The 16,160-nt window shown below is 38.1% G+C and overlaps 2 protein-coding genes across 2 annotated transcripts; one reads left to right on the top strand and one right to left on the bottom strand.

The window, feature by feature from the left end:
- Positions 1–6,758: 6,758 nt before the first annotated feature.
- LOC147070688 (uncharacterized) lies at positions 6,759–8,510 on the bottom strand. The gene has a single exon (XM_085949133.1). The coding sequence runs from the start codon at positions 8,409–8,411 to the stop codon at positions 6,894–6,896; it is 1,518 nt and encodes a 505-aa protein (XP_085805259.1). The 5' UTR covers positions 8,412–8,510; the 3' UTR covers positions 6,759–6,893.
- Positions 8,511–12,634: 4,124 nt separating this feature from the next.
- Positions 12,635–15,642, top strand: LOC147070689 (uncharacterized). Its single transcript, XM_085949135.1, has one exon. It carries the CDS (start codon positions 12,879–12,881, stop codon positions 14,382–14,384), a length of 1,506 nt encoding a protein of 501 aa, XP_085805261.1. The 5' UTR covers positions 12,635–12,878; the 3' UTR covers positions 14,385–15,642.
- The last annotated feature ends 518 nt before the right edge of the window (positions 15,643–16,160 follow it).

Below are 16,160 nucleotides of genomic sequence, written 5' to 3' on the forward strand. Positions count from 1 at the left end.
AAGCCGTGGGTCCCAGGTTCGAATCCTGGGTCTGGCAAGTACACATATTGTTTTTCAATTTGTGTGTGTCAGGGTATGGACCTAATAGGTTGAGCAAGTGGCTGACATCCATTTCTCGTAAAAAACAAAATCTGTCAATACAAACCTCCACTCTGTGGAGGCCCATATGATCCTATCAGGATCGGACATGGTCAAAAAAAAAAAAGAAAAGTTAAAAAAGTAGGTAAGGCTGATTTTCCAGTCACTCTGACCATCGACTATTATGTATGTACGCAATGTAGCGTTTCCTAACAGCTGATTGCTCAGAGCTAAATATCATCGGTGCCGACCGTACGCGCCTTCTCTGCCGATAGCAGCTACCCATCGTCATCAACGTGACTGGAAAATCAGCCCAAAACATTCTTAATCCTTTGCATGCGGACGGCACACCCGTTTGTGCCCTCATTATTTGGCCAATCGATATAATTAACATGTTATTTAAATACTCCGCGGTCAACAAGTTAATACAATAATTTCAATGTGTCATATCAATAACATGTATTAACTAACATATGTCTGCGAATATATTAATGTACACTTAATCTCCGGAAGTATCTCAGTAAGATGTAATAACAGTAAATGGACAAGTGTGAAGCCACTATCAATGTTTGGCTGATCGGCGATCAGCTAAATAGTGCGGTGTTTTGATTAAATGTCTTTTTGCCTATTGTGATGCTGTATGATCCGGAATCTAAATTCATACCACCATACATGCAGTATCCACTGTCAGCATCTACTCTTAATAAGGTGCCATGAGTCGCAACCGTAAAGCAGCATCATTAAAATGCAAGCGTCGAGCAGACAATATATGGTTTTACTCTCTGCAGTGCATCATGTTTATATACTTATAGAAAATGGCTACATATAGCCAGACAATATACTGTATCTAGTCTTATTTCTTACTGTATGTAAATGCCTTAATACCTGCAACAGATTCAGCGTTCATTTTGTGGTAATTAATGGTAATTTATAAAATGTGTATCCATTATAAAAATAAACAGCGTATTTTTAAAATAAATTTATTTTTCACATTTTGTAATTATATAAATAATATTAAATTGTGTACCTACGTATATTTTACAACAATTATTTACAAAATCTTTAACAAAATTAACCAAGATAATATGAAAACAATAAGTACGTACACGTTTATAACAACTTGACTAGAAAACTCAATATGCCTTTTCAACGTAATGATGGTCATGTATAGGAATGTCGTATTGCAAGTAAAAGCATCTTTACTGGTATCAAGTAAAAGTGACCATTCCTAATGATCACTATCCGCAAGAGCGAAAAAAAATTGCAGGACAAAAGGAATTCCTCAATATGAAAAGATTTTTGTCTGCAAGAGCCTTTTTTGTACGCCCACTCAGCAAAAAAATATTCATATTATACAAGTATCCTATTGAAAACAGCAGTGGCGAAGGGTGGAGGTAGGCTGTGAAGATCCACCATAAATAGTGCACACTAAACTTTGTTAGTCATACCTACATATTTGTTTTTATTGAACTAATACATACTACAATTATTTATAGATGATGTATGTTTTAAAAATCAATTAAACCCTGCCTAAACCAAACCAAAATAGTTTTGGTATACTTTGGGCGATACAATAAAATTGTACACACTTTTTCAGTCATATTTATTTGTTTTCGTTAGATTAAAAATACATATTACATACCAGTGGCGAAGGGTGGAGGTAGGCTGTTAAGATTCGCTATAAATAGTGCACACTAAACTTTTTTAGTCATATTTATTTGTTTTTATTGAACTAAGACTACAATTTACAGATGGTGTTAGTTAGTTTTTAAAAATCAATTAAACCCAGCCTAAACGAAACCATAATAGTTTTGGTCTAATATGGGCAATACGACAAAATTGTGCACACTTTTTCATTCATAGTTATTTGTTTTCATTGGATTAAAAATACATAATTACACATATTGTTGGTTAATTTTTTTAATTCATTGAGCCCTGCCTAAACCAAACTATAATAAATAAAAAATATTATTCTATTTATAAAATATTCAAAGTTATGTATGATTTAATTGCATAATATTAGATAGACATGTATTTTTTGACTATTATCTATTATGGCTTGGTTTCTCAGGGTATAATTGAATTTTAAAAACTAACTAACACTATCTGTAAATTGTAGTCTTATTGCAATGAAAACAAATAAGTATGTCTGAAAAAGTTTAATGTGCACTGTTTATGGCGGATCTTAACAGCCTACCTCCACCCTTCGCCACTGTTACATACATGTATTATTGTTAGTTATTTTTTTTTAATTTATTAAGCCATGCCTATTCCAATCCGTAATCAATAAAAAATATTCTTCTATCTATAAAATATCCAAAGTTATGTATGATTTAATTGCACAATTTTAGATATCTTATAGACGAGTATTTTTTGATTATTATTTATTATGGCTTGGTTTTAGCAAGGTTTAATTATTGAATTTTAAAATCTAACCAACATCATCTGTAAACTGTAGTCATATTTCAATGAAAACAAATACGTATGACAGACAAAGTTTAGTGTGCACTGTTTATGGCGGATCTTAACAGCCTACCTCCACCCTTTGCCACTGGGAAACAGTAATGTATTAATACTTTTTTGACATCCCTCGTCACAAGATTTACTGGTAGTAATGGTAGCGGAAAACTGTCACAAGAGATGAAAGTATACCTAACCATTAATAACCATGTTTATCTGCTGCATAGCGAAGACATCCTTATTAAATTGGCAGGCATTTATTTACCAATAAAAGAGACATTTCATCAGCCTGTTTCTATATTGTTGTAAGGTTGCAATATGTAAATGTGACATGTTTTGGAAGGAGAACAACGGTGGTAATCATGGCTTTATAATTTTAGTCCTGTGAATCGATGCTATCCTTCTTAATTGCATGGCATTTTAAAATCATTATTAAATTTATGAAAAAATCACTTAGTAGTCATCACATATAAACGATAGTACAGTCGAACTTGTTTATTATGAGGAAGATGGCACCGACTGAATTTTCTCGTTATAAGCGTTACTCGTTATATCAGAGAATGGGTATTTTTAAATGAGCGGTCACATAACACAAAAAGTCGCAATTCAAACAAAAATACAGAATTAGAATTTTTCCCCGAAACATGCATGGCATTTGATACACCCCTGTTACAGGCAGGCTTCTCCCGGTGTAAAATAATCATTTAGTAGCTATAAGTCGAAACGTAACCCTGACCTTTAGAAACGGCTTCATAAAACATCTAACCTGATTCCTTGCTCAACCACGTAAGTATTTTTTATTCATAAGTAAAGGCCTTCGTCCGGTGTGTGAAAATCACATATTGGGCGGAGGTGTAATTAGGATAAATTAAATTTAATTTAAAAAGTGTAAATGATGATGGATGAAAGAGATAATTTTAAGACTAAATATAAGTATTCAAATTCAGCCGGCGCCAGGGTCAGGCTCGTGATTCGCAGAATCAAAGATCATGCGATCAGATTTGGCCAATCACGAGTCCTTTTTACTAGTCGGCGTGGGTACGGGAAATTTAAAAAGAAAGTTAGTAAGTGTCCTTTGTAAACAGTGTACGGACCTGCGAAACTGATTGTAAAAAGAAAAATATGTAAAAGACTACAAAATAACGTTGTCCAACTAAATATTAAAATATATAACGCTAAGACCCGCACAAGAAAGACTTAGTGTTTTATTTAACCTAACAAACATAAATATATCGTTCTTTTTTGTGAATCCGGGGTTCGATGGACACCTGAGCTAGCCGCTGGACCCCGGACATCTCACATTCATAAACTACAAAAGAAATTGTTTATTGTAATGAACGCTGGTGGGTACCTACTTACTTCACAAACCTTCGATTTTTTTTCAACCATATGCATGGATACTTTTTCAATCTTGGTGAAATCACCAATTAAAGTAGGTACTTAGACACTTAACTGGTGTCATAAGTGTAATCCGAATCCGGCGGCATCCTGTCCGTCGGATTTTATTGCTTAGGGTCGAAATGTTTTTAAATGATCCACACATTAACAGTTTTAAGAAAATTTTTGACGATATTTTAGCTCGGTATATCGGAATATTAAATTGCATGAATTAAATTTTTTAGTTAACTGTTTTAGTTACAACACCATCTTCAACCTCAAAATGAAATTATTGATCAAAAATTACATATTGAAAAGATTAAAATTTATTTCTAATAGATATCCCCATTTTCATAATGCATAAGATGGTTTGCCCCGACAGTGGGATACGCCTACAAAATGACGCAAACGAACTATTTATTTATTTATAAAAAAGAGTATTACGGCATTACAGCTTTTGGCAAATGCGCCATAATACATAATACATACAAATATATAAAAATATCTTAATTACAAATAACAACTAATATGACAAGAAAGAGGAAAAGACAGCATGTGTAAATATTAAAGAAATATGATAATATATACAATTATAAATTTATCCTATTTAAAACGTCTACAAACATTATATAATTAATAAAAAACAAATCAACCTTTATGGTGCCATCAAATAAGCTAATTGCACGATACACAGCATCATGAAACATAACATCTGTCCTGCGACGAGGTATCTTGAAGACCGTGGAGCTGCGAGTGATATTGGTGGGAACATGAAAATTAATATTTGCCAGTATATGCGGATTGTAAATGAACCCACGAAGAAGTAAAAAGAAATGCTTTAAAAGAACAATCACTCTTCGGGTAGACAGGGATTGCATTGATAGCATACCCAGAAGAAAACGAGTCGGGAAATTCATTTTATTGTCATTATCATAAGGAAAGAACCCGTATGTTCTTAAGTAGAGAAATCTAAGAAATCTATTGTGGACTCGATCCAGCTTAATTGTGTGCATGAACCTATTAGGACTCCAAATAATGCTGGCATATTCAAGAATACTCAACACAAATGATACGTATAATGTACGTAGCACTCGGACGTTTTCGAATGATTTTGAAACCCTCATAACAAAACCAAGCAATTTGCTAGATCTAGTACTGATGTTAAGAATATGCTGATTGAAAGTGAACTTTGTATCATACAATACTCCCAAATCTTTTATCTCCGTTACCCTACTCAATATTATACCAGACAATGTGTATGGGAACAATAAGGTGTGCCTTGAACGATTGAATGAAATAATATTACATTTGGAGGTAGCGAATTCAAGTTTGTTTAAGATAGACCATTGCGAGATAGCATCTAGGTCAGACTGCAACATCGCACAGCATAATGGGGTTTCAATAGTTCGAAAAAGTTTAAGATCATCTGCGAATAGCAAACAAGAAGAATTGGTTATAACTTTGACAATATCATCAAAAAATATTAAAAACAAAATTGGGCCAAGATTTGAACCTTGAGGAACACCAGAGTTTGTTCTAAAAATCCGCGATTCATTCCCATGGTAATCAACAAATTGACGGCGATTTTTCAAATAAGAAGCAAAAAAACATATTATACTATATGACGCGCCAAATGTACAAAGCTTTTGTAATAAAATATCGTGATCAACACGATCAAATGCCTTGGAAATATCTGTGTACACAGAATCAACTTGAATTGACTTATCCATAGAATTTGAAATAAAATTATTATACACTATAAGATTTGTTACTGTGGACCGCCTAAGTCGAAAACCATGCTGCGAATCGGAGAGGCGAGAGTCTATTTGACGGTTGATGTTTATATGTAATATCGATTCAAATAATTTACATGGAGCCGAAAGAACTGAAGAACTGAACTATGCGAAGTAAGCCTGTGCGATTTGAAGTATGCAAATGACGCAGTCGTGTTTGACTTGACAATCAAACGGTTGGAGGTAACCATGAACACATTCGCCGCAAACTCGAAACGTGTGGGTCTTCATCTGAATGCGGCTAAGACCATATCCATGTGCAGTGCTGCATGCATTGACGCCGACACTACTCTGCGGGTTTCTGGTCTGCCCGTTGAGCTGGTGACCAGGTTCAAATACTTAGGTGCCACAGTTGCCAACGTTGGTGGTATTTCCAATGAGCTTGAAATCCGCATGGGTATGGTGAGGTCTGCATTTAGCCAACTGGGAGTCGCATGTCGTCACCGAATGTCGTTTGTTCAACGCGTGCGTGCTACCTGTGCTCCTGTATGGCTGTGAGACATGGCATCATATTAAGATTCAAAGGACTCGGTTTTTGAACCTTGTGAATCGATGTGTCCTACGAATCTTAGGAGTACATTAGTATGACCGCGTTACAAACATTCAAGTTCGTGAGCAGACACAGTAGCCTTCGGTGATTGAAGTAATCACAAATAGACGCTTTATGCGGCTGGGATATATGTTCCGGATGCCGCCAGAGAGTGCGACACTTTGTATCCTTGTGGCACAGCCTCAAGGGTTCCGTTGCCGTGTTCGGCCCTCCCTCACCCTGCAGCATTGCTACAAAAGCGATCTATGCGCTGCAGGTATTGCAGGAGGCGCGAGAGTTGGCGATGAACCGAGGGAAGTGGCGTGAACGTGTGCTTGTCCTATGACTCAATGCTGAGTCATGACAGGGTGAAAGAAGAAGAAGATATCCCCATAGATATCAAGAATTTTAAAAAAGTATACAGTAATGCCTCAACAAAGTGCCACAATCTGTTTCCTTATGACCAATTTTCTGGATTTTTTTACGACAACCTAGTCCTTGCAAAATGTGCAATTGCTTGAGAGTAGCCAAAAAATATCCAATATTTTCAAAGTTTGGTGGGCGCCACCCTATACAAAGTAATGCTACAAAGGCGACCGTCATTGGGGGTGCGCCTGGTGTTTGAACTGGGTAAAAAGCTAGGAACTGTAATCGTATTAATCTTTCTTTGACTTGCTATGATAAAATTGCATGTGCCGCTGTAAGTCACATTTCCGAAGACATCCTTTCTTGCACAATTTACAGTGGTACGGCACCTCGTGAGAATGATATTTCATGATATGAAACTCCAACCAATACTTGGAAGGAAAATTCTTCCCGCAACCTTTCTCATCACATATAAACTTATCGAGGTTTTTATGAATCATCGAGTGTATAATTAGACTTCTGCTATGTGTGAATTTCTTATTGCATATCTTACAAGACACTGTGTCTTCGCCCGTGTGCCTTCGCATGTGTGCAACCAAATCGGGCACTGTCTTCTTACACACGGTACAAATCCCTGACTTCTCCGAGTGAAAATTCTTCAAGTGAGACGTGAGATTGCCTTTCGCTTTGAACACGACACCGCATTGATCACATATTATTGGTTTAAAATCTTGATGCTGCAGCTCGATGTGGCTGATAAGTGAGCTCCTAGTTTTGACAGACCTCCCGCACACGTTGCAGGTGAATTGTTTCTCTTCGCTGTGGACCAAAGCGTGGGATTTAAGTACAGTTCTGTCGCTGAAGGTTTTCATGCAGATCGTACAAGAAAACGGTCTCTCACCTGTGTGCGTTCTTCGGTGGCGAATTAAAGAACTTAATTGGCTGAACTGTTTCGGGCAATACTGACAAGCGTAGGGTGTCTCTCCCGTGTGGATTCTTATATGGATTACCATGTCTCTTTTACTTATGAATAATTTGCCGCATTTTTCACAAGAAAATTCTTTGACAGTGGTATTTTTGTTATCTGAGTGTCTTCTCTTGACGTGCACTTGTAGTGTTCCTTTTTGAGCGAAGGTGGCTCCACACGTGGTGCAAATGAAAGGTTTTTCACCGGTGTGCGTCCGGGTGTGGCTTATCAGCGCTGATATGCTACTCGTTCGAAGGCCGCAGATTCGACATGTAACATCGCTATTTGTAAGTGGGGGGCGTCGCTTTCTAACTTTACTTGCACGTTGTTTTTTCTTTTCGATATATTTTGAAATTCTCGGTCGTTTTAATGGTGGTTGTCGTTTAACTTTCTTAGTAACCGGTTTTGAAGTTTCTTCTGGCTTAATGCCTGCAATTTCTACATTTGAATCATGTAAATCTTCTTCTTTTACTTTTAGCTCTGAGGTGAATTCTTCCTCTAGTCTGTCGCCGTCAAAGTCTGCCTTATCGCTATCATTTTCATATTTAATAGACACATCTTCGGCTCCATCCAACTTTACATTTTTAAGCTGGTAACATTTCCTGAGGTCATCGTCAGAGTTTTGACATTTGATAACGAAATCGTATGCAATTACCAAGTCTGACTGACAACGTTTACAAATAACTGAAGGCAAATCCTCGAGTTCAGAAATTTGAATTCTGGCACAATGCATTATTTTGTGAGAGAATTGTAAGGTGTCATGAAATTCAAAAACAGACGTAACTGGTTTGCCACGTATTAAACAAATACGGCACATATCTTCAGTGTCACTAATTTCCATGGCACCGCTTTGAATGTTATTTTCTGTTAATAATTATTTATTGTCAATAATAACCAGTTCCAGTTGTCATCTGTCAGTTTGACATTGACAAGACACCCGATCCATAGACTATAAGATTTATTATTCTTTATAATATTCAAAATTCAATCGTGAATTTTATTTATTTACATTAAAATTTTGTTAATAATGTTGTGCCCTGATTTATTAGCAAGCAATACTTGGGAAGCCGACAAACTCCGTATTTTATACAGAGGTTAAATCGTCTTATTATGGTGAATCACGGCAGGGAAAAAATATTGGTCAAATCGATAAACAAATTTAAAATGATTAGGTACCAAAGCGATGGAGGAGTCCAATCTCTGTGTTACGGCTCGTCCTAGGTAACCGCGTTCGACGGCGCGTTGAGCGGCGCGCGCAACTCAAACGTATAACCGTATAAACCAAAAAAAAAAGACTTTGTCTACGAACATTTTCACACACGGTAATACGTTTGAGTTGCGCGCGCCACTCAATCAAAGAGATTAGACTCTGCACTATGCAATGTCTTTGCGCTCAACGCCTCGCCGACTCGAAACCTTTGATCAAACTGTCAGTATAACGCAGTATACGGTCTACTTAAGTGGTTAATAACGGATGAAACGGAATCTGGTCAGCGGACTTAAAGTTCACGGATTTGGGGTGCTCGACGCGGAAGAAAAGTCCATTAACTTTAAATCATCGGAATTGCGTAGCAATGGACCAAATATTATTTCTATTTTATTTTTTGTTTTGAATGTACCTATTATTACTCAACTACAACATTTTTTATCTTTAACTATCAAAAATCGTTGTGGCAAAAAACGTTAATTCACCTTTTTGTAAATAAACTCAAAAAACTAATTATTCGAATTTGACTTTGAAGTCCTTGAGATAGGGTTTGCTCTTCCTTCTTCTCGTATATTCTACTAATTTATTTTCCTTTTTCTTGTCGTTGGTCATTCCTCCCTTTTTATTTACTGGTCATACCTGCGCGTCCCTTTTTTATGTAGGGAGTTTGGGACTCCTCTGTCTTCATTCTGGATTTGGCTTTCTTACTGTTAGATGTTGCGTCTGACATTTCATTTCTAACTATAAAAAAAATGATCTTGGACTACCGTTAAGTGATAGTTAAGTGATCAGTGATTATGGCGCAACATCTGAATGACCGTGAGGAGGATATTCTAAAAGCAATGGACACCAGACGGCGCAGCAGAACTGCTACAGGAGGAAAAGTTCAACGTACGAGCGTCAATTAAGATGCTGATGTTTGAGGTATCCTCGTTACGTACCTTATTTCAGCAGGGGGACCGTCAAGGAGTGGCAGAACGCCCAAAAACAATTATTGGCGAACCCTACGTTCGTAGAGTTAGGTCTAAATGACGAGTTGTGTCGGTACGACCACTCGTCATCAGCTAACCATCTGACGGAGAGGACCATCGCGGCCCTCCAGAATGCGATGTTTTCCCAACGGGACAGCTTTTGAAAGGGTATGCAACGGTTAGTGGATTGGGCAACCAATCCTCAAAAGATCATAACAGCGATGGGCCTGTACCAAAAAAATATAAGAGGGTTTTGGGGACAACGCATAATCAAATTTGCGAGAACATGACTCAGATGCTTACCGGGAAGCGCGCCGAGATTATGCAAGCTCGGCGTTAGGTGATTTCATCCTCAGTGAAGGATACCTACACTCGGGAGGCACTATCAAGGATTCCTCCGAGCTCAGAGTTCCAGTAGGCCCTCGAACTCACATTATAGCCGGGGTACTCCCAAGGGGAGACGTCCTGTGGGAAGGGAGTTCTCCTCTCTACCCGATGCAGCAGCTCTGTGAGTTCTCTTTCATCAACAGCGATTAGTGTGGTATCATCTGTGAATCTTAAGTTGTTTATTTTCTGGCCACCAATAATTGTTATTCCGCCTTGCCAATGATCTAGGGCTCTTCGCATTATATGCTTTCCATATATATTGAATAACTGGGGAGATAAAACACATCCCCGATGAACTCCCTTCTCGGTTCGGAAACTCTCAGAAAACGCACTATTTACTCTTACCTTTGTGTGGCTATTGTTATATAAGTTTTTGATGAGACAGGTAAGGTGTGATGGAACTCCCATTTCCAGAAGTACCTTCCACATACAGTTCCATCTTACGCAGTTGAATGCCTTCTGATAGTCAATAAAGCATAACATCATAGGGGTATTATAAGTTCCCCTGCCCATAACAAAACCTGCTTGTTCTTTGGGTATTTGTCGGTCGATGAAATGCTTCAGACGTCTGCTGATTATATGTAATAAGATCTTGCTTGCATGTGTGCACCGTTGGAGTACAACCTATTCGAAACGTCTCGCAGGACAGCTACTTGACTGCTTCTCGCATCGGGACGAAGGATTCATGACCTCACACTACTCAGTAATAGTAGACAATGGATTAGTGGATAAAAGTGACCACATAAAATTATGGCCAATGTTTGGTGCAAAGACAAATACCGCTTCCACGTGTCAAAACATCGACCCAGTATTACGTGTACAGTATTATCTGGTTACCGAAACTCATCTGCGTGTCAAACCCAAGCAGAGAGGAAGGTGGGGATATTTCGGAATTATTTGTATCTTCAAGAGAACCACCAAAACCAGCCACCAGGACAGTTATAGGGAATTAGATAAGGTCAGTACTGTTGGAAGCAGGGGTACAAGAACCACCAGGCAGTGTCCGTTCAGTGGTGGCTTCCTTAAGCTGTAAATATACCCAATAGATGATATCTTAAAGAGAGGTAACTGGCGTAGTGAGTCGACATTTCACGACAACTACCAGAGAACGATGGACACACCACCATCAGAAAGGGAACATAACCAATTAACTTCTCTATTCAACCCTATACATTGAACGTCACGATGGTCTATACCTCGCCAATGAATCATTGTCACATACAGGAATTTGGCATACCCGACACCAGTTGATAACAAACAGATATCTCAAGGACTTCAAAGTCAATTTAGAATAATGAAAGGAGTTTTACCTACCAATAAAACTCTTATTATTCGCTATTGACTCTGAAGTCGCTTGAGATGTCTGTTTGTTATCCTGGTAAAGCAAGATAGATCCTGCAAGATAGGGTGGATGAAACCTAACATGAGAATTAGGTATAATATTATATTCCTTGCTTTTAGGCTCAGTGCACCGGGCTGAACAGAGAGGTCAACTTATTTTGTTCCCCCGCTGTAGAAGTCTGTGTGTCTATCGGTCTCTGGTAAAATGTTTTAAAAGTAGCTTCTAGGAGGTTCCAATTACCTCTCTGCAGGATGTCATCTATGGGGTAATTCTCTAACCAATTTAGGGAGGCGACTGCTGATCGAGTACTGCCTGGTAATCCTGTACCCCTGCATCAGCGAGTACTGACTTCACCCAATTTCCGATGACTGCTCGTGTTGCAGGTTTTGAGGGGCCTCTTGACGAGATAAATAATGCCGGAATATTACCACCCTCTTCTTTTCTCTCATTGGAAACGCAGATAAGTTTTCGTAGCCAAAATATTGGATCGATGTTTTGGCAACTGGAAGCGTTTAATTTCCATCCAGATTGGCGGTGCCTTGATGTGTCTGTCTTGGAACCAAACACTGGCCATAGAATTATATGGTCGCCATTATCGACTAGGCCATTATCCGCTACACTGAGTAGGGTAAGGTCATGAACCCGTCGTCCCGATGCTAGTAATAATAATATAGCTGTTCTAATAATATAACGCAGTAGGCCCACACGCCGGCGTGTAGCGTGTGAAGTTGACCGGCTTTCAACTTTTCTCGGTAGAGTGTTTACAACCTGCTTGTTAGCTTGTTCGATGATTACACTGGGCGACTTTACAGGCAGATTATAAATTCGCCAACAAACAGCTCGTAAAGAAGCTCAATGTAATTGACGCTTTATCACATTAAATTACAACTTTTTCAGCGGTTTTGATAAATCTACAGAAAGCCCCATCTGACAGAATAAGGCTTTCTTCAAAGAGATTGGACTCCTCTGAAAATCAGGTTTGATCAACAAGGTTCGGCGATGCCTTTTAATTTCTTAGGGTTCGATTGATTAAAAAATTTAACAGAAATATAATTTTATTTTTATGCTATTATTTTTGTCAATGAGTATAATGGTACCTACTGCGATCATTCAATTCAAAGATAACAATTATTTTGACTGCCGAGAGTGCCGAGAGACATCCGGTTTTTCCATTCGTGTCTATGGAACGATTAACAAACCAAATAAAGTATGGCGATGGTATCATAGATGATGGTATGGCGAGTGGCGACAATGCCGACAATAATAACATTGTGCCAGCCATTGATACCTTTTCAACGTTCGTGAACGATTGAAATCGTTGTTATAGTTATTAAATTCGGAAGATTATAGCCGCTGTTTGGTGTATTATACTGTAAGCGTATTTTGTACGATCCAAATAATATGGGAAGCGGTGATCCCGACGATATTTGCCGTATATGTTTAAAACACGGCAAACCGATGACTTCCGTTTTCGAATTTCAAGACTCACTACAATATTCTCACAAAATTATGCACTGTTCAAGAATACAAATTTCTGAAGCGGAACACTTACCTACAGTTATTTGCAAAAAATGCCAAGCGGACTTGTCAAAAGCTTACGATTTCGTTATCAAGTGCCAAAATTCCGACGAAGACCTTCGGAAATCTTACCAACTGAAATTTGCAAAGCTGGGCGAAGCCTTGGAGGTGTCTATTAAATATGAAGACGACAGCGATCATGCATTTGAAGACGATAGACTCGGAGAAGAATGCGATTCGGAATCAGATACAAAGCTACTATCCGAACACGTGAGGGGTTTAGAATTGGAATTCAAAGTCGAAAAAGAGTATGGGTCGGAGGACATCTTGAAAAAAGCACGACGGAAAATAGCATCCAAACAACTATTGAAAAATATAGTGAAAAAGAAAACATACAATGTTAAAAGGAAAAAGCGACGCTCTCCTGCTTCAAAAAGTGATGTGACTTGTAGGATATGTGGCTTGCGAACCATTAGTATATCGGCCTTGATCATCCACACCAGGACACATACGGGAGAAAAACCTTTTCGTTGCCCAACCTGCGGTGCTTGTTTCTCGCAGAACGGAACATTGAAAATGCATATTAAAAGAAGACACTTGGACGACAAGAAGGCTAAGGTTAGAGAGTTCTCATGTGACAAATGTGGCAAGCTATTCATCAGCAAACGTGATATAACAATACATTTCAGAATGCACACAGGCGAGACTCCTTACTCCTGCCAGTATTGCCAGAAACGATTCACCCAGTTAGGCTCGCTGATTCGACACAAACGAATACACACCGGAGAGCGCCCGTTCCCGTGTTCTGTCTGCGGTAAATGCTTCATCGATCGCTCTGTGCTTAACTCCCACGCCTTGGTTCATTCGGAGGAGCGTCACTTCACGTGCAACGTCTGCGGGAAGTCTGTCAAGTCGAAGAATACCCTCATCAAACACATCAATCAACACAAGGACTACAAGCCGATAATCTGCGATCAGTGCGGTGCCGTGTTTTCGACGAAAGGTAACCTAACTATTCATTTAAAACGATTCCATTCTGAGAAGTCCGGGATGTGCACCGTGTGCTCGAAGCACTGCCCGGATTTGGCCACCCATATGCGGAGGCACACCGGTGAAGATACGGTATCTTGCAAGTTATGTAATAAACAGTTTAATCAGAGCAGAAGTCTGACAGTTCACATGGCGAATCACGCCAACGCCAATCGGTTCAAGTGTGATAGGGAAGGCTGCGAGAAGAAATTTCGCTTGCAGCACATGCTGGACTTCCATGTGATGAAATATCACTCCCGTGATGTCCCGTTCCACTGTAAAATGTGCAACAAGGGCTGCCTTCGGAAGTGTGACCTGAAGAGGCACATTGCAAATTATCATTCCAAGCCAAAAGATTGATTTTAATAGAGCCTTTAATTAAATTAATTTTTATTCTATGAATAATATGCAAGATTTAAGAATGCAACATTTTTTATTGATATTACATCATTTGAAACAACCTCGGTATAAACATACATGTTAGAAAATAATTGTCTCAATTCCACATCTATCGCAATCCGGACAATAAACTTGACCAATACAATTGTTGAAATTATCGTATACTCCGTGTTTACACGTGCAAGGATTACTGTTGACAGTAAGAAAATGTATAGGTAAACATGTATTATCCTGCAGTTGGCAAGATTGCATGCATGAATCAAACAAGTTTGGAAGCTTCTGATTTTTCATGTGCAGTAGAACTATAGTGACGTAGCTGCCGGCAAAAAATGAACTTTTAGGTTGACCGATTTTCACCGCTGTCAAGTAGTTTGAAATGGTACTTACCATAAAATGACAACAGAATTGGAGAGACAGTCGGCACTTTTACGTGTAAACAGTTTTATTGTCATGATAGCTTAAAGTTAGCACTATTGCCGCCAGTAAATCCATGTATGTGTACAGGCGCTTTAATACTGCATATCTATTCCATAGCTGTCGAGGTTAGTTTTTCATATGATTGTATTGAAGTATTATAATTGTTACAATAAATTAGCCGTCTAAACAGTTAAAACTGTCTATCTCGCTCTAAAATTTAGCACACCCAAGAGGGTGCTGTTTAAACATAGCACTTATTGTTTGTAACACTTACAACTAACTTATTGTAATTGTTACAATAAGTGATAATACTTCGATACAAAACTACCTTCGATAGCAGTCTTCTGTGTATAATAGATGCATTGATACGGTTGCAGTGTTATTTCGAATTTTATTTATCGATATCCAACTTCTATAAAGAAACAATTTTGCTGCTTTGAGTTAATGATAACATTTGATACAGAATCGCGACAGCTTCATAATTCAATGAGAAAAAAAATAAATATAAAACCTACAATTAATAGTTCCACATGGAATTTCTTTGCATTCTTCATGATCATGTTCAACATAGGTATCATCCCCTTAGTACAGAACAAGCCTATCTGCTTTTTTGACATTTTACAGTAGAGCACTTTTAAACCTTTTTTTGTTATTAACACATTGATCGCCAACTAGTTTTACATAAAATAGTTAAAAAATGATTATTTGTCTCTTAAGGTATTATTTGATAGGTAATGAAAGAATATAATGTTTTTTTTCATTTTGATGATTTTTTTACGTAAATATTGGTTTTTATGATGTGCCGGCCACATGTGTCCGTCGCGGCGCCAACAAGTTAATTTATTCTTGTTGATATATAGCCGTCTAATATAATAACATAACTAAATATTATAAGTAATAATATAAGAATATTATTAATACGTTTAACTATGGCACTGGCTGTCCGCCAATGCTAAATACTAATTAATACTAATTACAGTTCTATGTTCACTTGGGTGTCCGGCGTGACAACAGTGTGTACTCGAAGGTCTATTGTAACGGTCGCATAAACGAAAATGTAATCTATTACTCTGTATATTATTATTCATGAAGTTGATAATAATAAAGTTAATCATATAAATAAAACTATGTTGATAATTTAACATCCTCTAAACGATCCATTATTCTCAACATGGTAGCAGAAAGTGGTTTCGCTGTTGACCTCTGCCTCGGCTGCCGCCTCGCTGGTATCTTGTGCCTCTGCCTCTCTGATATCCAAATTTCTCGTAATTGTTTTTGTTCGTCGGCTGTTGTGATGTATTGCCGCTGTTTCTGGTGCTG

This window comes from Rhyacophila brunnea, unplaced genomic scaffold (assembly GCF_057557595.1).
Source record: "Rhyacophila brunnea isolate RB1 unplaced genomic scaffold, BYU_Rbru_1.0 scaffold_21, whole genome shotgun sequence".
NCBI classification, from domain to species: Eukaryota; Metazoa; Arthropoda; class Insecta; order Trichoptera; family Rhyacophilidae; genus Rhyacophila; species Rhyacophila brunnea.